Here is a 25,116-nt window from a genome sequence, read left to right as displayed (position 1 = left end):
TTAGCCGCGCAAGGTTCTCACTTCACGTTGGCACCTGCGGCACCTCGCCCAGGACCACGTGACGGTCAGATCCCTGCCAGGTTTAGAATCCCCATTCTTCCGCTCCGTCGCAGACCCCGCCCCTCAGGCAGGAGGATCCTGACGTGGTTACGCCCCCACCACCACCGCCACCTCCTCCTCCGCTCCCAGTACGCGCGGGGCGGGGCTCTCCGACCAGCCCCAGCCTGCGGCCTCATTCCTTCCCGCCCTCTCCGGGCCCCGCCCCCCGCCGGGCCCCCGCCCCCCGCCGGGCCCCCGCCCCCTGCCTCCGAGTCCCCTTGACGAGTCCCGCCTCTGAAGTGCTCCGCCCCTCCGCCCGAGACTCTGCCCCCGGGTCTGTTTGTAAGGAGCTGAGCCTCAACGATTGGTTGGAGTCAGAGACTTCATTCCCTAATTGGCTGTGGTGCACGGCGGCTTTCCGCAGGACGCGGTGACCCGGAAGTGGTTCTGAGGCCCGGGCCGCGTGGAGACCCCCCGGCGAGGGCTACCTAGTTGCCGCGGCCGCCGCGATGACCAAAATAAAGGCAGATCCCGACGGGCCGGAGGCTCAGGCGCAGGCGGAGGCGTGCCTCGGGGAGCGCACTTACCACGAGCTGCTGGTGAACCTGAACCCCATCGCGCAGCCCCTGGCCTCTCGCCGTCTCACGCGGAAGCTCTACAAGTGCATCAAGAAAGGTGCTGCAGCCGCCGCGGAGGCCGGTGGTGGCGCGGGCGGCGAGCCGAGGCCCCCCGACTGACTTCTCTGTCGTTGCAGCCGTAAAGCAGAAGCAGATTCGGCGCGGGGTGAAGGAGGTTCAGAAGTTTATCAACAAAGGCGAGAAAGGGTAAGCACCCCCCCCCCCCCCGCGCGCGCGTTTTGCGACTCTGGACGGTAGCACGGGTATCCCTGCTACTCGGGAGGTGCTCGGGAAAGTCTGTGAAGGTGGTCCGCTCCCTCCGCACGAGGTAATCGGGCCCCGGGTGGGTTCCCTCCAGTACACGTCACTCGCCAGGGTTCGAAGGAACGCCACCGGGAAAGTGAGTTCTGGGGAAAGCGCGCGAATAAGGCAGCTCGCACAGGGTCGAGCCCAGCGTCCTCCACTCATGGTACGTCCAGAGAGGACTGTGAAGGGCTGTACAGGCTGCAGTGAGAATGCCTTCATGACTTCGTTCTGGCCTCCAGGCCAAGCAGTAAACCCTTCCGAGGACGGGACGAAGCCTCTCGGTGTTTCACATCTGGAAGTATGCGCTGCATTGTTGGTGCTTAAGAGCGGAGTCGCGCTGGGGGCTGTGATGCTCAGTGGGAAGTCTGGTCTAGGGCGCGGGGCTTTCTGCCAGAAGATACTGGTCCCAGGCTGGAGAGAGGGTAGTGGTGGACAGAATCCTAGCCTTCTCCTGGGGCTTCCTAAGCCATGGTAGACTGAGTTTTTGTACTCAGAGCTCTGCCGGCCACCGAGGGTTAAAGCCAGGGAATGACATGATTACCTTTACCCTTGTGAAGAGTTTTCTGGCAACTGGAGAGGATCGGGGTGAGGGGGTGGGGGGGGGGGTCAAGAGTAGACAAGCAAATTGAGCTAAGAGGCTGCCCCAGTGTAGGACAGGTGATGGCGATGGCAATTAGGTTATTGGTGGCTGAAACAATTAAAGAGGATGAATCTGAGAGAACTTTGGGACTTGGAGTGAGGAGGTCTGGATTCCAGCTGAGCAGAGGGCCCATTTAGAGGGACCTGGATTTGCGTGGGAAGATCACGAGTTTGGTGCCTTTTAGATATGGGACACACACACACACACACCCAGACCCCTGGCAGAACTGTCAGATAGGCAGATGGCCACACGGACTGGACGCTTAGAAGGGAGAGGCCAGGCAGGAGAGAACAGATTTGGGATTTGTGCAGACACACATGGCACCTGACGCCCTGGCTGTGGCCCAGGTCAGCCAGGGAGAAGGTGCAGCCAAGGGTCAGGCTGTGAGGAGCACCAGCACTGAAAAGCCACTTGAAGAGGTGCCGGCAGCACAGCCTGGAAGACAAAAGGAAACCTAGGATAGTGGGCCCAGTACGTGGAACTAAGAGCTCTTTCCTTGTGTTTGTCTCTCGCCCCTCTCTGGACAATATTCTTCCTTGGTGTCTTCAGGATTCCCAAGGCCCTTGCCCCAGAGCCCTTACACCTGCCAGCCAGGAGTCCTACCTGATGGCTCTCTGGCGAGCCTTCATTGCTTCCCTGTGACTCTTGGGACAAGCTCAGGCTTCCCAGCCTGGCACTCAAGGCCCTGAGGTTCCGCTGCTACCAGTCTCTCTAGCCTCCTTGTCTGCCCCCATCACTACCCTGGATTTCAGAGCCATCCCAGGCCCCCATCAGCCAGCTCCTGGGTATGTGCAGTCATTCTGATTCTCTCAGTCTCAGATGCTTTCCCCTCTCCAGCCCCTCCAAAGTCTGCCTGACACCGCCGTGATGACCAAAATAAAGGCAGATCCCGACGGGCCAGAGGCTCAGGCGCAGGCAGAGGCGTGCCTCGGGGAGCGCACTTACTTCATTAAGCTTTCTGATCCAGAGTTGCCTCCTGATTCCTTTTTTGGCTGGCTCTCACTCCTTGGTGTCACTCCCATACCTTACCTGTCCCAGTGGAATTCCACTTGTCACCTATGTGGGGTATTTATTTACTTCTTTACCCATAACTAGGGCTCACCTCCCCAGAGGAAGTGATCACCAAACAAATTTGCATGCACTTTCATAAGGTGAGAGATTCACATCTGGGGTCCTTGAGGGCGGGGTGGGGGCATCTTCTCTGTCCAGAGGTAGCACTTTCAACTGAAAGAGGGAATGGGCAAGTTAGAAATGGTGTTTCTCTCACTATAGGATCATGGTTTTGGCAGGAGACACGTTGCCCATTGAGGTATACTGCCATCTCCCAGTTATGTGTGAGGACCGGAATCTGCCCTACGTCTATATCCCCTCTAAGACGGTAAGGAACACACGCCCGCCCCCACCCCTCCCCGATCTTGGTCATAACTGGAGAGGGTCTGGCATCAGGTTGGTCCAGGCAGGCCACAGTGGAGAAATGCAAGCTTTGGAGTTGAGACTAACTTTGCTCTGCTGGTCTCTGGCTCAGTGTCCTTTTTGAAAACTGGGAATCCCCGCCCTCGTGGACCATGGGAATGAGAAAAGAGGTGTACGAGGATGTTCTCTGTCCGTGCAGTTGCTGAGCCCATGTTAGTCCTATTAGGTGGTTGCAGTGCTTGGGGAAGGGGGCTGCTGTTCAAGGGACTGGTAGCTGGCCTGATTCTCACATAGAGATGAGGAGAACATAGGCCCTGCCTTGGGCAGCAGCCTCTGAGGCCAGAAGTTCATTCACACTTGCCACAGGGCCGTGTAGGCCCACTGTTGCCAGCCCACAGCTTGAAAGTTGGCAGATGGGGCATGGACTGAATTGCACATGTCTGAGGGCTGGATGAAGCCAGTGGGTCAGGGTTTTGTGACTCCCCAGCATACAGGTGGTGCCGCCTTTTTCCCCACATGGCCCTTCTTGCCCTCATCCGTAGGACCTGGGTGCAGCTGCGGGCTCCAAACGCCCCACCTGTGTGATCATGGTCAAGCCCCATGAAGAGTACCAGGAGGCTTATGATGAGTGCCTAGAGGAGGTGCAGGCCCTGCCACCCCCCATTTGAAGGACCTGGGCACCCGCTCCGGAAGCTGCAGGGCTGGCTGTGGGCCAGCTCGATGCCCCTGGGCGCCCGTGCTCGCACCTCTCCCTGGGCCCCCTGCGGCCCGTCTTCCTCCAGGCTACTCTGCCAGCTCGTCCAGGAAGGCAGAGCTGGCATCTTCTCCCTTCGGCACCAGTGCAGACGGTCCCCAAAATGGAGTGTGGGGGAAGTAAATGCTAAGACTAAAGTATGGTGAGTCTGTGGGTGTTTTTTTCGGCGGCAGCTGCTGGTGGGGCCAAGGAGGTGGTAGGCAGGAGAGAGTGGAAGCAGCCTTTCTCACCAGAGAACCCGAAGGACTCCAAGGGTGTTTGGTGCTGCTGCTGGGCCGGCGGGGCTGGTGCCAGACTCCAGCTGAGAACAGACTCTGTGCTGCCCACCCCCAGCTTCCGCCTCCCACTGATGGGAGCTGTGCCATAAGGCCGCCGGCAGACCCCATGCACAGAAGCCTGCGGCCGGTGTTGGGGACACCCCTATTCCTCTTTCCTCCTTCCCCTGCCCCTAAGGGGCTGAAATGCCACTGGGAAACTTCTGGAAGCAATTTAGTCATGTACATAGCACATCTGAAGTACACATATGAAGCTGGAGATGAACCCCAGGCCAGCTCTCCTGCTTGCCATAATGACCCCAGTGACCCAGGCCCTTCAAGAATCTCAGGCTTCAGGTGCCTTCCTGCTCTCCAAGGCCCAGCACGGGGCTTAGTGGGGACACACAGCAACAGAGCTCCAGACACCGTGGAGTCAACCGCAGAGAGCTTGGGATGGAGGGTTGGATCCAGTTTCGATTTCGAACTGTCTCCTTTACAAGCTGTGAGTCCCGTAGGGCAAGTCAGCGCACCTTCTGAGATCCTCAAGCACTGCTTCCCAGTAAGGAGGGTGCAGGACTGGATATATTTTTGTGTAAAAGCCTCTGGCCCAGGGTCTGGTGGGACACCCCTGGGCCTTTTTGTCACCCAGTCAGAGATGCAGCACGCTGAGTTCTCTCTGGGTGCGGTGGGCGTGCAGTAATTCCCTGTCGGTGAAGCCAATAAGTCAGGTAAAGTAAGGAGAAGGCCTGTGAATATATTTGCTCACTTATAAAACCAGGGCACTGTGTTTGAACCCGGACTATTTACAGTGGGAATGGATACATACAGTCGTGAGGAAGAACCACGGCTCCAGCGCCAGGTGCTGGCAGGACTGGAAGCGACCTGACTGGGGCAGGGTTGAAAAGATGTCTGCGTAGCTGGCCAAGTGCTTTGTTTCCCTGTTGGCTGCTATGAAGTCACTGGCATACAGAAACAGGGCAGCCGCAGGAGGACAGAGGCCTGTGTCCCTACCCTTCCAGCCAAGGAGCCAGCTGCCCGGCACAGATGGGCTCCTCTCCCTTCTTGGCCTCTGTCCATGGTGGTGCTCAGCATTTGCTCTGAAATGAACCACAGTCTACTGAAGCCATCCACCCCCACGGAGACAGAGCAAGGCTCGTGGGTGGAAAACCCCTCTGACAAAGTTCCTTCAAGGCAGGTTATCAGAATATGATGCGTTTGCCATCTGCTGGGTTCTGCTCCATGGGGCAGTAGGGACACTTCAGCCTGCAGAGGGAGGAGAGTGGAGAATGTCTCAGGGGCTGGCCATCAGGGGAGCGGAGCCAGGATGGGGCGGAGCACAGGGAACTTACTTTCCTCCATTAATGAGCTTGTTGAGGGCGTCCCGGGAGATCACGTGGCCACAGATGAGCTTGATGGGAGGGTTGGAATCGGAGGTCTGCTGCCGGAGGATGGGGCAGGCAAACACTGAGTGGTACCAGCACTTCATGCCGAGTTCGATCTCAATCTGGGGAGGCCAGAGGAGGGGTGAGTCCCACTGCCAGCTGTGGCTGCCCTTCCCAGGGCCTTCTGCCTGCCCCCCACAGCCCCCCGCGCCAGGCCTCACCGGTAGCTCGTCCTTGTGACTCCAGACCCCTGTGCACTGCCTCTGCTCAATCACAGCCTTGATGTTCATCAGCACAGGCAGCGCCACACAGCCAGAGGCAAAGCTGCGGAACAAAGAGCAAGGACTGCAGTGGCCCAAACCCAGAGCCTGGCACACCGTTCTCAGCCTGTGTCTTAGGGCGGGGTTCTAAAGTGGCACATATCAGACTGATCCTTGAAAGTCTCCCCAGTTGCTCATAAAGTGCCACATAGGTAGTTATGTGTGTCCGACTCTAGAGTAATTCTAATGCACCCCCAAGTCTGACGACCTATGGGAAAGACAAAAGAAAGATGCAGGGGGCAGATACCAGCTCATCCAAACCACTGGAATGCCACTGGTGTGATGGGGACAGTAATCAGCTTGAAAGGGCCCCAGCCTGTCCGCCACACCCTGCTGTCATGCACCTCTGTGACGGGTCATCATCAGTGAGGGCACTCAGACCCAGGGTAGATCCTAATCTCACAGGGACTCCAGCAGGGGCAGGGCATTGACTGGCTGGGCTAAATACCTATGCTGTGCCCGAGCACCATCCTGAGCTGTCCCTGGTGTTCCTGCTGGGAAACACTGTTCTTTAACCAGAATCCTTCCCCCTGGGGTGGGGCAGGAGGGGACGTGCCACTCTCCACTGTGGTGCAGGGTGGGATTCTGGGACCAGGTCCACGTGCTCTTTTTTCCCCATCAGGCCCTGGGCAAGTCCACGCTTGCCTGGGGCCTGTGTGTTCTGTCATCTGTAAACCAAGCATAACTACCTGGAATTCCCAGGGCCTCGTGGAGTCCTGAGAACCATCACGGTAAAGGAGCCTCCCAAGGGAAAGGTCTCCACACATGCTACCCAGGCACTTCCCAATCTCCCCAATGGCCGGTGGTCAGAGAGGCGGCCAGGCTGCAGAGGCTCCTGTGGTAAGTCAGGGCTGAGGTGGCAGCAGCACAGAGACCTTATTCAAAAGACCTTACAAAAAGGGAACCTTGACCCCACCACTGACCTTGCAGTGAAGTCAGGCCACAACTCTTCCTAACCTCAGTTTCTCCAACTGTGAAAATCAGGTAACTCCTACCCAGAAGCATGACTAAGAGCCAATTTAGGTCTGAAAGAACCAAGTACTGACCCTGGCACACTGTTTCCCTTGAAACTACTCTCCCACTCGCGCTGCCCCCATGGGGCTGCCAGTACCTGACGCTGAGGGGTGACTCCACCGACAGCCCCAGCAGGGAACAAGCATCCCTGGTAAAGGTCTCGCAGATCTCTGCCCAATGACTGTTGTCCAGGAGGTGGCAGTAGGGCGACTTCTCCAAGCCCAGCCGCAGGTACACCAGGCTGCCCATCATCACCTGGATCTCTGTGGGGCAACCAGGCACAGGTCAGGGCAGCAGGGGGAGCGGGCGGAGGTGGCGGGGGCAGTGGGGGCAGAGGGAGAGCAGGCTGGGCCCCTCAGCTCCCAGGCCCCTGAGCAGCAGGACCAGCCTGCAGAGATGCCCTCAGGCAAAACTGGTTTTCGCTAAAGTCCCGTGTGGAGGTGGAGTCTCGGGGCTGCTGCTGCGGGACTGGGACAAGCACCAGCCGCAGTCCGACATTCTCTTCCATCCTTCCAAGTGCACCGAGGAGCGGGTCTCAGGTTGGTGCTCACGTTTTTCTTCTCCAACACTAGCTACTCTCCCTTTTAAAAAGCTCTCAGGTGGTATCTAGATTTACTAACTGACAATGCTTGGTTTTTATGATTTCACAAAATGTGAGGTAATAAACAGGGAGGAGTGGAGCTAAAGAACCAGTAACTACGGGTAGGAGTGGTTACTAACGGCGAGCATCTGGAAGGGGAGACTCTAGTCACTGTGGTCTGGAAATCCTGGTGGGATGGAAGGAGGCTGTGGAGAGGTGCCGAGAGAGTCTTAAGGAAACGAATGGGCCGCTGCTAGGTGGGAGAGCTTGGGGCTGAGGTGCAGGGGCACACATTGCCCCGTGTGCTGAGTGCAGGTGTGGCACATGGAGGGTGTGCCCAACCTAAGACGAAGCTGGAAGGGTATGGCAGAGGGGGATGCGGGGTGCAGGGGGAGAGCCCTGAGTCTGGAGTTCACCTGGGAGGCTGTGAGGGAGGGCTCAGAGTTCTCAGATTGGGGAAAGGCATCCTGGTTACAGCCCCTTAGGCGGGGCAGGGACTCACACCCCAAGCCCTGACCCCTGCTAAGGCTGACACCCACCGGAGCCCGGCAGCCCAGAGCCCAGCCCCCTGAGCACTCACCTCGCTGGTGCAGCCGAGCAAATGGCTGAAAGTGCCGGGCATAGCTGAGGGCCTCGAGCTGCTTCTCGGGGCCGCCTGCCAGGAGGCGGATGAAGTGTAGGCGGTGCAGCTTGAACTCCAGGGAGCTGTTGAGCTCGAGCAGGCGCTGCCTGTGGGAGACGGCCCATCTGGGAAGAAAGGGAGCTGGTGGGACAGGAGAAGGGATCCTGGTGGAGCTGGGATGGAGAGGTGGGCTCCAAAAGCCCAAGGGCTAGAGGCATGTCAAGTACACCAGGTGATGGGAAGACCAGGTGATGGGAAGACCACAGACAGGCCCCGTCCCCTCACTGGCCCACCTGAGGGCCAACTTACTCCAATGCCGGCCCTAGGTCTTGTTCATGCAGAGCTTCCAGGATTCGATTCAACTCAAGGAAAGGCTGCTTAAAGTCCAAGTCCACGTTCAGTGTTGATTCCTGTGGGGAGAGTGCAATCCCACCACTGGAGGACTGTGTTTCCAGAATATTCCAGTTGTGGAAGGCTGAGTGTTACGGGCTGGCCTCCCTGGAGTGCAGACTACAAAACCCACCCCAGACCCAGGATTAGAGACCTGTGTTGAACATGGTAAGAAAGTTATTCTTCAGTCCTCTTAATCACATTGAGAAAGTACCCTTACTTCTACTGCTCGTGTGTTTGTAACACTTAACAAGTGCCACTTTGTCATGTTACTAATCTCCCTTTTCAAGAAAGCAGTATCAGGCCTCAACTCAGAACCCTGACGGGCAACCGAACCCAGCTAGAGGTTCATGACTTCACTTGCCATCGTATATATTTGTGGAGCTAGCTTCTATTGATGGCAGGGGCAATGATTTCCTTTCTAAAATCAGTGTATAGAAAGCATGACAGGAAGCAAATTGAAAGCCAACCACGAAGCAGAAGCAGAAGAGGCTGCTTCTAGCACCTTCGCAGAGAGGCCGTTACCTGGCACAGCTCCTCGGCGACGCTGAGCATGCCTTGCTGGTACAGGTGCTCCACGATGGCCGTCTGCAGGATCTGCTGCTGCTTCTCCCTCGAGTCCCACACCGCGTCGGAGACCACACCACAAATCTCTGAGTCAAAGTTCTGCCGAGGACAAGAGACAAGGCCCTGTGACTCAGCGTTCTCATTTCCTGCTGAGCACCCCCAGCCCCAGACACCAGCCCTGGGGTTCACCCACCCCCCGCCCAAGGCTGCCCACACACTCACCCTGTCGATGGCTTTGCCCACTCGGGAGACGCTGCTGTGAATGTCCTTGTGGTCCGAAGCCAGCTTCTGCACAGTGTCTTTGATCTTCCGGCAGCACTGGGACATCACCAGGGAGAGGGTGGCTGACAGAGGGGTCCCCTGGAGGGCTACAGGGAAACACTGGCAGTGAATCAGGACACAGAGCAGCACACCTGGTCCCTCCTGGCTCTCTTCTCAACACCAGCCTGGAGGCCCAGGACGCAGCCCCAAACCCCAGGGTGAACGACCCTGGCTTCCGTCCCAGGTCCTGCCACTCTAACTGCATGCCTTGGAATTGGTCAAGTGAGCCAAGTGGCTTCATCTCTCGGTTCATTCATGCAGTGAAAGGACCTGCCCTGTCTGTTGCTGTGAAATGTAGATGATTCGGCACGTCCTATGGGAAAGTACTTTATTTTAGCTTCTTTAATCCTCCCCATCATGCTCTGCAGCAGACACTGTTAGTATCCCGTCCTGTAGCTGGGGAAGCTGAGGCCATGACTTGCTAGGTGACAGCAATGACAGAGCTAAACACCTGCTCCTCACCACCACACCAGATGGCTCTTCACTGTCTTGAGTCAGATGCCACGTGCAAGGCAGCTTTGGGCCATAAGGCACTATCCCCATGTTAGTGCCTCTTACCAACCCAGAGATACTGCCGGGGAAGTTCAGGATATTTCTGGCTCAGGACTCCCAGCCTGCAGTGGTTTCTACTGCCATAGCTGGGCTAGAACCAGACCCACTGCCAAGAGCACATGGGACTCAGAAGAGAGGAGGACAGACAGAGCATCCGCCCCTTCCTCCAGCCCAGCACCAGTGCACCTTCTTTAGATGGCAGCGCCTTGGTTCAGGGAAAGAAATGTGACCCAAGAGAGCCAGGGAGGGTCTCAGCTCCAAGACCAGAAGCCCTGGAAGAGACATGCATCTACCAAGTCACTGAACACACAGAATGGGAACTGGAGCTACTGGAGTACCGGGACCTCCTCGGGGGAGGGGGGCACTGCTCTGAGAATGAGGACAGTGTAGACTGAGGGGATCACACAGGTACTTGGATCCAGGGGGGCCTGGACATTTCAGTCACCTGAGTCCACAAATCCAGTGTTCCCCACTCCCGCCTGTTCATTTAAGCTGGTCTGAGCTGGGTTTCTGGTACCTGTAACTGAATGCCTTCTGACAAATACCACCAGGAAGCGGGGGTGGGGCCTCACACAGGGAGATGGGCAGCCCCCCCCCCACCTTTCTATTAAAGTAAGCTCCAGGCCCACCATGGGGCTTAAACTCATGATCCCAAGATTGAAAGTCACGTGCTCCACTGGCTCAGCCAGCCAGATGCCCTGAAACCAATGCCTTTTAACCTGAAATCTCCAATCTTCCCTGCCCAAGGACCCCCCTGAAACCAGGAGCGCTGTCAAACCCCCATTGGAGAACACACCGTCTCCCTGTAAACAGCCTGCAGCAGGCCACCACCATCTGTCAACCAATGGCACCGCATAGAGTGTTTCAGCCCCGCAAGAGGAACCCATCCTAGGGCCCGGTTAACCTGCCATCGAAGCATAGACCCCAGCCTGGCATCTACCACAGCATGGCATAACCACACGATGCAATGGGAAGCAACCAAGTGCAAGAACAAGGCAGAATTCTACGTAGTGAGACAGAACATTCTCCAAGACAAACTGGAGGAAGAAAAGCAAGATGCAGGAAAGCATGCACTTGAGCCTAGGGGGGAGGGGGGACAGACGCACATGCCACCTCCGTGTGCATACAGATGCTGTCTGGAAGGGCACCTGAGACACTGGGCACAGGGGTGCTTTGGGGAGAGGCACACAGGAACTGGGAATAGGGGAGAAAGGGAGACTCACTTTTCACTGTAAGCTCTTTTGACCTTGAAGTCTTTTTTATGTGCATGCTTTCTTTAAAAAAAAAAAACAAAAAAAAACTAAAAGGAAACAAACTCTACTTTGTAGATTTATTTTTCACAGAGGTTCAAGGTGTAGCAATTCCGAAAATACTTTCTATGTGGTGCTGGGAGTCAGGCTTCTCACTGTTGCAGAAAAGAGATACAGCTATGGAGGGGGGAGGTCTGGGAAGAACCCTGTGATAGGGGACTGAAACTGGAGGTATCAGTATAAATTCATGGCCTGCAACAGAGATCTGTCTGCTAAAAAACCAGAAGCAATGACACCTCAGTAACAATCCAGGCCTTGGGTTCCAAATATAATTTTCCACCCAAAGAACATCTCCTTGCAAAAATTACTTACACCAGGAACTATCTTAATTTGCCAGAAAGTTAGGAAGTGCTAAATAATAATAATAATAAATAAATAAAAAGGATGGGCCATGTGAAAAGGACCTCAGAGGAGAAAGAACACAAAAAAGAGTGCAACACTAAATATCCACATGTAGAAGAAGGAAGTTGGACCTTCCACCATATCTAAAAATGAACTCAAAATGGAGCAAAGACCCAAGTGTAAGAGCCAACACTACAAAACTCTGAGAAAACGCACAGGTAAATCTTCGTGGCCTTTCTTTCTTTCTTCCTTTCTTTCTTTCTTTTTTAAGATTTTATTTCTTTATTTGACAGAGAGGAAACACAAGAAGGGGGAGTGGGAGAGGGAGAAGCAGTCACCTGAGAGCAGGGAGCTCAACGCAGGGTTCAAACCAAGGACCCTGGGACCATGACCTGAGCTGAAGGCAGACACTTAACAACTGAGCCACCCAGGCACCCCAAGGCAATGGTTTCTTAAATAAGACAATAAAAACATCAGGAGCCAAGAAAAAATAAATTGGACTTCATCAGTATTACCAACTTTCATGCTTCACTATCAAAAAAGTGAAAAGACAACCCATGTGACAGACTATCCAGTGTGGGTTTAGTATTAAAGAGTATACAAAGAACTCCTACAACTCAATAATAAGAGAAACAACCCAATTAAAAAATGGGGAGCAATATAAGTAGACAGTTCTTCGATGAGGAAAAACAAATAATCAACAAGCTCACTCATGAGAAGACGCTCAGCAACGTCAGTCACTAGGAAAATGCAAAAATGCAAAGCAAAACCACAGTACAACAGCCCTTCGTACCTACTAGAATGGTCATAATCAGAAAGACATAAAAACAAGCCTTGGGGGCGCCTGGGTGGCTCAGTTGGTTGGGTGACTGCCTTCGGCTCAGGTCAGGATCAAGTCCCACATGGGGCTCCCAGCTCTGCAGGGAGTCTGGTTCTCCCTCTGACCTTCCCCCTTCTCATGCTCTCTCTCTCTTTCATTCTTTCTCTCTCACAAATAAATAAAATATTTAAAAATTAAAAAAAAAAAAGCCTTGGTGAGGATACAGAGAAAGTGGAACCCTCATGCACTGTTGGTGGGAACGAGTAAATTTCTGCAGCTACACTGGGTAAAGTTTTCCCATTCCTCAGAAAGCTAACAGAGTCACCATATGACCCAACACAGAAAAGAATCAAGTACTGATTCATGGTACAACAGGTATGAACCTTGAAAACATGCTTGGTCAAAGAAGCCAAACACAAAAGGTCACACATCGTAGGACTGCATTTCTAGGAAGTATCCAGAACAGGTAATCCACAGAGAGAAAGTAGGAAAGTGGTGGCAGGGTCTGAAAGAGGGGGAGAAACGGTGTGACCGTTAGTGGGTAGCATTTGTGTTCAGAGTGATGAAAATGTTCTGAAATTAGACAGTAGTAATAATGGCACAACTCTGTAAATATACTAAAAATCAACTCAAAAACTCTACACTTTAAGAAGGTAAATTTTAATTATAGATCAACTAAAAAAAAGACATAGGAATCAGGGGTGACTGCTGGTCAAATCTAAGACAATTTAACAAGCAAAATAAAGAGGGCGCCTGGGTGGCTCAGTGGATTAAGCCGCTGCCTTCGGCTCAGGTCATGATCTCAGGATCCTGGGATCGAGTCCCGCATCGGGCTCTCTGCTCAGCAGGGAGCCTGCTTTCCTCTCTCGCTCTCTCTGCCTGCCTCTCCGTCTACTTGTGATCTCTCTCTGTCAAATAAATAAAATAAAATAAAATAAAAGAATCAAAATAAAGAATAATAGTAATAGATTATAACCCAATGAATAAAATAATCTATGTGGTGTGAGGGCGCCTTGGTGGCTCAGTGGGTTAAGCATCTGCCTTTGGCCCAGGTCATGATCTCAAGAGTCCTGGGATCGAGCCCCACATCGGGCTCTCTGCTCATCAGGGAGCCTGCTTCCCCCTCTCTCTGCCTACTTGTGATCTCTCTCTCTGTCAAATAAATAAATAAAATCTTAAAAAAAAAAAAAAGAATCCACGTGGTGTGAACTGACAATAAGGGGAAAACCAAAGTTGAATGCCAACAACGACAGCTGATCCTTCAACAATATGGGGGTTAAGGGCACCACACCGTGCACAATCAAAAATCTGTAGGTAACTTTTGACTCCCCAAAAAGGTAACTAATAGCCTTCTGGTGACCAGAAGCCTTACAGAGAACACAGTCAATTGATACATATTTGGTATGTCACCTGTTTTATATACCGTATTCTTACAATAAAGCTATGAAAAAGACAATGTCATTGAGAAAATAATAAAAAAGGAAAATACATTTACAGTTCTGTACTGTATTTACTGAAAAACAAATCTGCATGTAAGTGGACCCACAAGATCAAACCTATGCTGTGCAATGGCCAATATGAAGGAATGACAGAGCAGGAAAAGTCACCCATGTTGCTTTCTAATAACTGATTGAGGCAAGAAATCATCCCTGGATCAATGCGCTCAAGTACAAGAAAGTGCACATTTACATAGGCTCAAAGCATCTCCCCTCAAATTTCTTACTAATTAACTGTAAAGAAATGTTGTTTTTTTTTTAAGATCTTATTTATTTATTTGACAGAGATCACAAGTAGGCAGAGAGGCAGGCAGAGAGAGAGGAGGAAGCAGGCTCCCTGCAGAGCAGAGAACCCAATATGGGGCTCGATCCCAGGACCCTGAGACCATGACCTGAGCAGAAAGCAGAGGCTTTAACCCCCTGAGCCACCCAGATGCCCCTTAACTGTAAAGAAAACTTAATTTTACACAAGGAGAACCTGGCCGACACCATCTTAACCGAGTGATCACAGTTCACATCACCAATCAGGGAAAACGAGCTGACACCTTATACCTCCTGATATGATGCCCTGAGAACCAGATCACTTCCAAAGGAATCCGCTGCCCAAGATGCAACACCTGGGTGAGGAGGAGGACACAGCAGGTAAGTCCAAACCAAGAGATAGTCTGCAAAATCGTTGGCCTTAGTGCTTTGAAAACGTCAGTGTCATGAAAGAGAAAGGCAAGTGGGAGAACTGTCCCAGGTTAAAAATCCAAAGATGAGACATGTGAAACTACATGCAGCACCTGATTTTGGATTGGATCCTAGAATGGAGAATAAAATTAAAATGTTTTATGAGTGGCGCCTGGGTGGCTCAGTCTTTAAGTGTCTGCCTTCTGCTCAGGTCACGATCTCAGGGTCCTGGGATCAAGCCCCAAATCGGGCTCCCTGCTCAGCAGGAAGCCTGCTTTTCCCTCTTTCACACCCCATGATTGTGTTCCCTCTCTCACTATCAGATAAATCAAAATCTTAAAAAAAAAAAAAAAGTGGTTTGTGAAAACTACTGGACAGTGACAAAACTGAAGAACTGAGCTATATTTATTAGGTCATAATACTGCATTAATGTTTAACTTCTTGATTTAATAATTATACTGTATTTACATAAAAGAATGCCCGTGACCTTAGGAGATACACACTGAAAGTTTAGGGGCAAAGTGGTATGATAGCTGCAACTTTCAAGTGGTTAAAAAGAGTAGGCAGGAGAAGTGATAAAGCCAGTATGGCAACGTATCAGCAGTCAATGATCTCAATGAAATGATCTCAAGGTGTCTTAAAAATTCAAAGTAGAAAAACAAATGGAAGACAAAACATAAAATGAAAATAATCTTAGGTAAACTAATAATTTTTTAAAAAAGATTTTTATTTACTTCATGAGAGACAGACAGAGGGAGAGGGAGGAACAGACTCCCCGCTGAGCAGGGAGCCCGATGTGGGACTCAATCCCAGGACCCCGAGATCATGACCTAAGCTGAAGGCAGATGCTTAACAGAGCCACCTAGGCGCCCGGTAAACTAATAATTTCTGTTGGGCTTTTTGAAATAACTTAGAGTGACTCCAATTATCCCACTGAAGGAGGCCTCCACACCCACAGACTAATGTCCAAACTGTCATCCTTCTAGGAGCCTGTTACCAAGAGGCCTTGGGGGCTCCCAGGCCCCTGGGCAGGCAGACCAGGGGCTCTGGGGGGGGCACTCACCTGCGCTGGCCAGCTCAGCCCGCAGCTGGCCCACATAGTGTAGGAGCTCCTCCAGGCTCTGCTCGCAGTGCTGCCCATAGGTCAGGAACTTCTGGAGGACCTTGTCTACCTCCCTCTCCACACTTGCACACTGCTCCATGGTGACCTCTGCCTGTGGGCGGGAGGGGTCAGCTGCGTCAGGCCCCACCTGGGCTGGGGGGGGGCATGCTGCGGAGGACTCCCAGATCCCCCTCACCACACCCATGTCATTTATCAACACTCAGCAATTCCTGACTTAACACAGGTGTCCACGGCACCCATCACCCCAAGCCATGGTGCCCCAGAGAGACCAGGCAGGCATAAGGACAGGTGTTTTAAATCATGGTGACAAAATTACTGTTCCCAACTCTTTTCATTCTATAATCCCTGGTCATCTCTTTTTAATCAGAAGAGAGAGCAGGCCTCACATAGTCCTCAGCAGGCAATACTATCTACTAGAAATATGTATGAATACCACCTATTTTCATATCTCATGTATGTTAAGCACCTTCTCTTCAATTAGTGGACTTGGTTTTCCACACACTACAGTGATAGAACCCCCGAAGGCAGCCCTGAATAGCCAATAACTGAAAACCCAGCCTAGGTGCCAAGCACGTGGCCCTGATAGGCTTTGTCCACCATTCCAGCCTCAGTCTCCCCTGCTGCTCACCCTGTGTCTGGCCAACCAGAACTGTTGGTCCCTCCCAGCTCTAGGCTCGGGTTCATGTGGCTTCCTCTCCCAGATATGCTGTCAGCCCTCCCCTTGTCAACTGCTCGAGAAGCTGGCTTATCCTTCCCGGGTCAGCCCAGAGACCACCTCCTCCAGCAGTCATCCCTAGGCTGCTGCCACTGGGCTCCTTCCACTTGGCACCCTTCTGTTTCAGTTTTGATCACTGGGTAAGGACCAATCTGAGGGGCCACCTCCCCCACCAGACTAGAACATCTCTGGTTATAACGCACGCTTCCCTCCTCATTACGCCACTGAAAAGAAAGCTGACTTTTCTGGTCCCACCAACAAGGCGCCCTTCCTAAGTCCCTTCCACTCTGGGCCACTGCTCCCCTCTATTCCAGAGCAGCCTTTGATGGTGACCATGTGAACACCCCTCAAAATGCTGGTGACAGACTTCCCTCCCTATATTTTCATCTAAAGGATTTGAAATGAAGGATTCTCTCAAATGTTCAAATCTGGCCAGCTGTCCATTGTCTCAAAGAAGGGTACAAAGTAGTATCAGAAGACTCCCATGGCCAGTGTGACCACTGGGATGCTCCCAGTTTCACCAGATTCCCCATTCCCACCAGCACCACCAGTCTTTGCCTCAACCTCCCGGCCCAGCCTACAACCACCATCTCCTTACCAAGTGAGGGATGAATGATGGGGAAATGGCAACCCAGGGCCTGAGATGTGTTTCTGCCCTCTCTCCTTAAGCTGATGTCTTCACACTACAATCTGTAATCATAATCATGATGTCCAGAAGACATGCCTTCCTCTTCATGACCCCTGAGCAAATACCCTATAACTGAAAATGACCCACGATGGGCAAAATACACCAGGGACTCCTGTCTGAAACAGTGTCATAATAATAATTACTACTGCCATTATTAGTTAACATTTCATTGGGGCTTATTATGTGCCAAGCACCATTCTAATGACGCTGCATGCATCAAGTAATTTATTTAATTCTTACCAAAACACTATGAGGTAGGTACAGTTATTAGACCCAGTCTATAGATAAGAGAATGAGACACAGAAAGATTAAATAACTTGCCCAAGATGACACGGCTGGGAAAGGGAGACCTGGGAAGTGAAGCCAGGCCTTCTATCACATTACTCTCTGCACCAGCTCAACAGCCCACCACCTCACCAGGAAGGGAAAGCGGCCAATATCTGTGGTTGGAGTAAGTGTATAGCAGCGATTAATGAAGACAGGAAACAGGAAGTCAACCACAGAGCCTGTGAGATGATCACCTAGGAAACCTGGCAGCACAAGAGAAATGTGTGCCAAGAGTCTGGGCCCCAGATCACAATTTAGCAAATATAACTACACCTCAAGAAAGGTCAGGACTTCACCAAGGTCAAATAGACTGGCCCTGTCGACACCAACTGAAAAGGATGGTATCGGGGAAGCCCAACTCAGCATCTTGGACATATTAAAGAGCTCACGAATGGGATGCTTGGATGGCTCAGTCGGTTAAGCATCTGCCTTCGGCTCAGGCCATGATCTCAGGGTCCTGGGATCCAGCCCCGTTGGGTTCCCTGCTCAGTGGGGAATCTGCTTGTCCCTCTCCCTCTGCTCTTTCCCCTATCCATGCTTGTTTCTGCTCTCTCAAATAAACAAAATCTTTAAGAAAGAAAGAAAGAAAGCTGGGGAAGGAGATGCATATGAGGATTTTCTTTTTTTGTTTTTTAAGTTTTTATTTATTTATTTGACAGACAGAGAGCACAAGTAGGCAGAAAGGCAGGCAGAGAGAGAGGGAGAAGCAGACTCCCCACCGAGCAGAAAGCCCAATGCGGGGCTCCATCCAGGGATCCCAGGACCATGACCTGAGTGGAAGGCAGCCGCCTAACGAACTGAGCCACCCAGGTGCTCTTAGGGTGTGTCTTTAAAAAGAAAAAAAAAAAATCTATGCCTACAACAAAAGACACATGCAAACACATCAGAGTGGTTTCCTATGGTGGGTGGGAGAGGAAGAATGGAGATAAAAGGGAATACATCAATAAATACAGAAGAAACAAAGGCCCTGCCTGAATCAATTAAATGTATAAGGAACTGAGAAGTCTGATTAACTCAATAAAACATCTAAAATAAAATAAAGAAGCTGGGAAACCAGAACTTCTTGCAAGCATCCCACTCAGAAAGTCCAGGAGGCTAACTCAGTCTGTCCATGGTGAGCCACTCTGCTTGAACCCCACTGGGTCACCCTCACCAGGCACTAGGGTGGATGAGTGTGTGAGTCTGTCTGTGACAACTTCATGATGAATCCAGTGGAATTTCATGTCCATTTCAAGCCCTCGTCCCCCAGAAATGACCCACCAGGAGGATTCCTCCAAAACAACACATCAGATGCTGTCACCCTTGACTCAACACCGCATGGCTTGACACACAACCCCTGTGTGATTACACACGGAGTCCTCTGCTCTGTGTCCTCAGCTCTGTGGCACAGTAACTGCCTGTCGACAGGTCTCCCCTCACTAGACAGTGACCTGCTCAGGCCTGGAGGCCAGTTTTTTCCTCTTTCTCCCTGCGGTGCCCAGCCCAGGGCCTGGGCCTCGTCCACAGTGAGTGTTCAGTGAATGCCTGCTGATTAAATGAGCATCTACTTCCTAACTCTTGGGCTAGGGGGCTTGGGCTCAAACCTGCAGGGGGGGAATGACAGGAAGAGACAAAACTGAAGTATTAAACCCCCCACTAAGGCATGCATGGGTTTTGTCCCCAGACTTCGGCATCCTGAAACAGAAGGGTCCCTTCTGGGGCTAAAGGGAAGAAGTTTGTGCAAATCACAGACACGGAACTGGACAAAGACACAGAAATCAACAGCCTCCAATGACCCAACTCTTACACTTCTGCACCCCTCAACTCTATCCATTCTCCACTCTAGCCACCACTCTTCTGCTTAAAACCCAATAGATTCTTACTGTACTCAGCAAAAAATCCCCCCTCCTTTTTAAAAATTTGTTTTTTTAGTATTCTCTGCACCCAACATGGGGCTGGAATTCAGGACTCAGAGATCAAGAATTGCATGTTCCTGTCTGAGCCAGCCCAACGCTTTTTATGGCCTCAGAAGCTTTACTGGAGTCGACTCCCAACCACCCCTCCAGCCTCACCTACCACTCTCCCCCTCACTGGCCACACTCCAACCACACTAGTCTCCTTTCTGTCCTTGACAGGAGCTTATTTCTGTCTCAGGGCCTTTGCACAGACTGTTCCCTCTGTCTAATACACTCCTCTCCGAAATCTTCCCAGGACTGGCTCCTTATCAGGGTCCAGTGTCCAGGGTCCAACTCTTCTGAGATCTATCTGACGCTGGCCCCTCTGCTCCACCCCCACGCCAGACACTCCATTTTATCACTGTTCCTTTTCTTCACGGCACATCTCTAGTTGAAGTATCAAATCTTTCTTCTGTCATTAACCAAAACTGGAGGGAGGGCAAAGTCCACCATTTCCTCTAGGCTGCAGCTTCTGCTAGGAGCTTCACCTGCATTAACGTGCAAATGACTGGCAAACTCCGCCTCAGCCTTCCAAAGACCGCGCTCGAATGCCCTGTCTGGCCCCCTCATCCACACCCGGTTACCTCTCCAGCTCCTGGTCCCCACGCCCGAGGACTGAGGAGAAAGCCAGCCCAGGGGCAGGCTGGGGCCGCGGCTTGGTGGTGGCGGAGGTGCTCCGGAGAAGGCCCGGGGCCTGGGAGTCCGGCCGAGCTGCCGCAACCCCCGCGCCGCCGTCGGCCGTCCCGGGGCACCTCGCCCTCCGCCCGCACCTCCCGGCCCGGAAGCCAGTCAGCTCTCACCTGATCCCCGCAGCTGGGACCTTGGCTTCCGGCGCGTCTGTCATCGGAACCGGAAGCCACGGCGGTTGCTCGCCGGATCTGGACCCGCCCACTCACGGCCGCGCGGAGGGGTGGCCGTCCCGCGGAACAGCGGCTTCCGGTCCGAGCGCCGCGCTTCCCCCTGCCGTGGGGCTAGAGTGGAGTCGCCTGAAGGAACACGGCTGCGGCTGGAAGCCCGGCCTCCCGCCGTTTGACTGTCGCCCGCGGGCTTCACCGGGTACCCAGAGCCGCAGGCCGGGGCCGCGACCATCCATCCCGGCCGGAAGGAACTGGACCGACCCACGTGCGCGTCCGCGGGGGTGCGCGGGCCTAGGGGCCCGGCTTCCCCCTCCTCCCCGAGATCCCAGCGCCCCACCTCCGCTCTCGGAAACCGAAACCCGAAGGGACTGTGCCTTCCCCGCGCCCTGCCTTTTGCCCTCCTGCGGTGAAGACAAACCCAAACTGCAGAGTGTTTGCTAGGGGTCCAATGGTTCAGCTTTCCTGCTATGGCTCCTTGGTGCCTTCTTTGAAATACCAGCTGATCTTTAAAAGAAAAGTTTTTTTCTACCCGGCCTCGCTGGTCCCCTAAGCCTGTACTTGATCTACCCACTGGGTATTCAACAGAAGGATTTTGCTGGGGGTCCCAGCCTCTGTCTTGCCGCCCTCTGTGACCGACCACCTTGGGGGCCGAGGGGGGGATTGCATAACCGTTTTAAGGAGGAAGGGTAAAGGTTAGGAAGGAAGAGAAAGGCGGTGACCCCAAACGCAGGGCAGGGCTCAATTCACGATCCTCCCAGGCTCCCTTGCAATGTAGGGGAGGGGCAGAGAAGCCCGCTCCTACCTCCATTTCCCCCGCAGGCCTCAAGGACTTTGACTAGAAACAGGCTCTATTTCTGTTTCCCCGACTTCCTTCTCCCTGTTGGGGCCAGTTGTCATTGCAGAGCAGCCTCCCCTCCAACCCTCTAGGCTTCCTCCCTGCCACCCCACCCCCAAACGCCCTTGCTCAATCTTGTTTTCTGTATAGCGTTTGCACAATCCAGTTGTGTTTTCTTTATAGCATTAGGCTCGAAATCCTGTGTTTATTCGTTTATTCTGTCTTCCTGCCCCTAATGCGCACACACACCGCTTTTAGGATAAAAGCATCACTGCTGTATCCCCAACACCACGTGCTTGGGACAGAGTAAGTCCTTAAAAATACTCCGAGGTAGCCAATATGCTTTATTTTAAGAACGAGGAAACAGCGGCTCCAAAACCTTACTACACACACCGGAAGGAGGGCGGTCCGCGGCCCCGGGGAGCCCACGGGGGCGTCGTCGGAGCATCCCGGAGACGCCTGTCTGTGCACCTCGAGCCTGGGTGGTCCTGGCCAACGCCGGGGCCGCGGGGGCGGAGAGTTGAGTGAACCCTGCCTGGGGCCACCGGCTAGGCTGAAACCGCCTCCAAGCCCGCAGGACCTCACAGACCTGCCCGAACGCCCTAGGCTTCTTCACTTCCTGTGGGGAAGCCCTGACCTGCTTCACATGCTTCACAGCCCAGGTGGGCGTGTGCAAAGTCTGGCTTCTCCAAGGACTTTGAATGTCCCGCCCGCGCGCATGCGCACGCGCACCGCGCGCGCGTACACACCCATCGGGCCATTCCACCTCTAGCTGTCATTGTCGTCCACCCCGAAGGTGGCTTTCCTTGCAAGGCGGTTTTGTTACTTCTCAGCGTGCACCGTTTTCTTACGCAGATGATACCGCCAATCTTTGCTCGTTGGGACGGCGGCTTCTGTGGGGTGGGGCTGCTTTGAAGCAGAAGAACTTAGCTGGTCTCCACTAACTCAGTAATAGTCCGTTTCATCTTTTGCTAGTTTCCTAGGATTTGATTTTTTTTTTTTAAATTTAACTCCTCAATACATGTCCATTTCATTTTGCAGGGGGTAGTGCAAGGTATGGCTTACTTCCAACCTCACTTCCAACCCCCCCCCCCCAACCGTTTCTGCCCAGTTGCTCCAGTACCTCTTATTAAATGATCCTACCTCTGGTTTGGAAGCCTTTTATCGTAACATTAAGATTTTCTGTAGAATGGGGACGCCTGGGTGGCTCAGTTGGTTGGACGACTGCCTTCGGCTCAGGTCATGATCCCGGAGTCCAGGATCGAGTCCCGCATCGGGCTCCCAGCTCCACGGGGAGTCTGCTTCTCCCTCTGACTTTCTCCTCGCTCATGCTCTCTCACTGCCTTTCTCTCAATAAATAAATAAAAATCTTTAAAAAAAAAAAGATTTTCTGTAGAATGGAATCTATTTCTGGCTCTTCATTCTTTCCATTGAGATGCCCTATTATCTTTACATGGATGTCATATTGTTTTACTTGCTACTTTGTAACATATTCTAATATGTGGAGGGATTATTCACAAAAAGGAAAAAAAAAGATTATTGAGAAAGCAGATCACTGGTTGCTGGGGAGGGGGCAACCCAGACATGGAAATTTGGGGATGTGGATGGAGCTATTCTGTATATTGATTTTAGTGTTGGTTATGCAGCTTTCTGTACTTGTCAAAGTTCTAAAAACTATACAAAGGGAGCATTTTCCTGTATGTAAATTATACCTTAATGCTGGTGGGGAGGTGTGGGGTGGGGAGGGACCAGGTACACAAAGAACACACCAGCTTAAAAAAAAAAGAAAGAAAGAAAAAGGGTTTGTGGCAGACAAATTCTGGCGTGTTCTCCGGAAAATACAGCCTTCCTTGCTTTCCTGAGTGAGTTGTGGAAGGCCAGGCTAGGAAAAGATGGACCCTGCCCTAATAGCTAGTTGGGGTTAGGACAGCAGCAGCTGTTGGCTCTCTGTGGAGACTGGGAGCATCGGGCCTCAGCCCATGGTGCTCAAGTTGCCTGCTCAGTCCTCTTCCTTCCACCCTCCAGGTGGCACCCAACCAGTCTGCTCCTTTTCTGTTTCTGCCCCTCCTTGCAAGGCCTTGGTTCAGGCCAGGAGCAGCTACATCATTTGCAGGCTCTGGAGCAAAATGAAAATGTAAGGCTCCTTGTTCAAACATCATTAAGTTCAAGATCCAGAAGCCGTGGGGCGCCTGGATGGCTTAGTCCCTTAAGCATCTGCCTTTGGCTCAGGTCATGATCTCTGGTCCTGGGATGGAGCCCCCATCAGGCTTCCCAATCAGCAAGGAGTCTGCTTCCCCTTCCCCACCCCTCTCACCCCCGTCCAATAAATAAAATCTTCTGAGTGTGGTCCTGAGTGGTCACACAAGTCACACACACATAAAACTAGTCCTGGTTCTGGCACTCCCCTTTGGCTGCCTGAGGGACCCACTCACAGCCTCAAGTCCTCCTGTTCCTGTTTACCAGTCTGTCTAGGGGGGCTGCCTTGCCTCCCCTCAAACCCTTTTAGACAGGACGGACCCTCCCTCCAAAATTGCCCCACCCCTCCCTGTGTTCAATGCCAGGCTGATCCTGAATGCCCTCCTCACACGCTGCTCCTGAGGAAATCCCCACAATCTCCCTTTTTAAGAGAAGTTTATCCCTGTTAAAGAAAAAAAGCAAGCATGACATTTGTCAAAGAGTAGTTAAGGATGACTTTATTCCAGAGGGGTTACTGTCATGGGAGGGGGAGGTTTGTAGTAGGGGAGAGAGAGTGGGCTCAACTCCAAATACAACAAAGAAATGCAGAATTTATGGCCAAGGAGCAGGGGTGGGGGTGGGGGTCAGTGGACAAAAAATTACTAAGAGGACACCTCTGGAAGGTGGGAGGCAGCCTGGTGAAACGCACCTCACAGGAGTCTTGCTGAAAGCAGGCCAGCCATCACCTGGGGCTTGGTGGAAGATGAAGAACCAGATTCCATTAGGAGGGGAGTCAGATACAGAGGATGGGGGATTCTGGCAGGAATAACTTAATGGGAATCTTGCTAGAACCGGACTATATAAGAGGGACACCTTCCAAGGTCAGGAGCAAAGAGAGGTTAGAAGTGCTTGACCAAAGTCTGGTCAATCTTTGTCACACACCCTGTCACACACATCCCCCCAAGACACACCCCTCATCACCTGCAGTGAAGTGAGCCAGCTTTCTTCTGAACCCCACCTCTCATGACCTATTTCACTTTTGTTGCAAGAAATAGCACATTCTTCTTTACTGAATCTGAGAGAACTAAGCCCCACCTACATGGGTGGTGAGTTCCTCAGTCTGAATTGTCACTGTGGCATGAAGCCTCTTTGAAGAAGGGCTCCCTGATACCCATAGACCCCCCCCACCCCCACCCCAGTCTCAGAGAAATGTTTCTCCATGCTCTGCTGACTTGCCACCGTGGGGGCCCCCTCCCTTGTCCCTGTATGTTTGCATTCTTCCCCCACGCAGGGAAGGGTCATGGGGGTGGAGGCCTTGGCCACTGTGGCCTCCTCCTCTGAGTACCAGGCCTGGCCCTGAGGGAGACAGGTCGTACCCCACTGGGTAGAAAACGGTGACCAGCTCTGCAGCCTGAGGGCTTGGCAGTGTATGCAAATGAACGAACACTCAGAGCCGGACACTTCCCCACCCACGCCACTCCACCCCCAGCTCCAACCCATGCCAGTCAGGGAGGTCTGGTCCGTCTGGACTCCAAGCCACCCCCCCCCCACCCCCGTCGCCCAACAAGGCCACCCAGTGCCTTCTGGGCTGGAGCCAGCATAGGATTTGGGGATGAAAAACAGAAGACACAGCCCAGCCTGGCAATGCCTGCAGCCCCTTGGAGAGAGACCGACGATGTCAGCAAATAGACAGTTCTGTGGACAAGAAGGGGGGGGGCAGTGGCGGGGGAATGCCCAGGCAGGGCAGGGCATGAGTTCAGGGAAGGCTTTCCTGAGGGAGGAAGACCTGTGAGGAGGCTCAGCCTGGAAGACAAGGGCCCAGGGGAGCTGCAAAGGGCTGCTGGGGCCAGAAAGGGCCATTATCTGGAGGCCAGGCTGTCAGAAGCCTTGAGTGATAGACTAAGGGGCCTGGAAGGGGCCACTAGAAAATGTGACAGTGAGCTAAGAACAGGAGAGATCAGGGGTCCAGAGCCCAGTGCGGGGAGCTCGCCTCGGTTCTCGAGAATCCGCTGCCTGGGCCTCATCTACTGGGGGGAGGGGGCCTCTGGGCA

At 52.9% G+C, this 25,116-nt stretch overlaps 2 protein-coding genes across 6 annotated transcripts; one reads left to right on the top strand and one right to left on the bottom strand.

Annotated features, from left to right (window-relative positions):
- Positions 1-462: 462 nt before the first annotated feature.
- NHP2 (NHP2 ribonucleoprotein) lies at positions 463-3,906 on the top strand. The gene is made up of 4 exons (XM_047730128.1): positions 463-714; positions 794-863; positions 2,875-2,980; positions 3,558-3,906. Exons 1-4 carry the CDS (start codon positions 549-551, stop codon positions 3,681-3,683), a joined length of 468 nt encoding a protein of 155 aa, XP_047586084.1. The 5' UTR covers positions 463-548; the 3' UTR covers positions 3,684-3,906.
- An 851-nt stretch (positions 3,907-4,757) lies between these two features.
- Positions 4,758-20,151, bottom strand: RMND5B (required for meiotic nuclear division 5 homolog B). Of its 5 annotated transcripts, XM_047730124.1 has the most exons (12): positions 19,783-19,992; positions 16,848-16,939; positions 15,475-15,625; positions 10,995-11,045; positions 9,121-9,266; positions 8,857-8,997; positions 8,251-8,351; positions 7,900-8,066; positions 6,837-7,002; positions 5,627-5,729; positions 5,373-5,527; positions 4,758-5,286 (listed from the first exon to the last, which is right to left on the bottom strand). In XM_047730124.1, exons 3-12 carry the CDS (start codon positions 15,611-15,613, stop codon positions 5,223-5,225), a joined length of 1,233 nt encoding a protein of 410 aa, XP_047586080.1. In that variant the 5' UTR covers positions 15,614-15,625; positions 16,848-16,939; positions 19,783-19,992; the 3' UTR covers positions 4,758-5,222. The 5 variants fall into 5 exon arrangements, with proteins under 5 accessions (XP_047586080.1, XP_047586079.1, XP_047586078.1 ...); XM_047730123.1 differs by lacking the exons at positions 16,848-16,939; positions 19,783-19,992 and adding an exon at positions 19,999-20,151; XM_047730122.1 differs by lacking the exon at positions 16,848-16,939.
- Between the last annotated feature and the right edge of the window lie 4,965 nt (positions 20,152-25,116).

Source organism: Lutra lutra, chromosome 5 (assembly GCF_902655055.1).
Source record: "Lutra lutra chromosome 5, mLutLut1.2, whole genome shotgun sequence".
In the NCBI taxonomy this organism is placed as follows: Eukaryota; Metazoa; Chordata; class Mammalia; order Carnivora; family Mustelidae; genus Lutra; species Lutra lutra.
Note: the sequence above shows the minus strand (reverse complement) of the source record. Positions and strands in the feature narration are given on the sequence as shown.

Coding starts and splice junctions, on each gene's coding strand:
- NHP2 (XM_047730128.1), top strand. CDS start 549: ATGACCAAAATAAAGGCAGATCCCGACGGGCCGGAGGCTCAGGCGCAG. Junction 715..793: donor CTACAAGTGCATCAAGAAAG/GTGCTGCAGCCG, acceptor CTGTCGTTGCAG/CCGTAAAGCAGAAGCAGATT. Junction 864..2,874: donor ATCAACAAAGGCGAGAAAGG/GTAAGCACCCCC, acceptor CTCTCACTATAG/GATCATGGTTTTGGCAGGAG.
- RMND5B (XM_047730123.1), bottom strand. CDS start 15,613: ATGGAGCAGTGTGCAAGTGTGGAGAGGGAGGTAGACAAGGTCCTCCAG. Junction 5,528..5,626: donor GTCACAAGGACGAGCTACCG/GTGAGGCCTGGC, acceptor TGGCCTCCCCAG/ATTGAGATCGAACTCGGCAT. Junction 5,287..5,372: donor AAGCTCATTAATGGAGGAAA/GTAAGTTCCCTG, acceptor CTCCCTCTGCAG/GCTGAAGTGTCCCTACTGCC.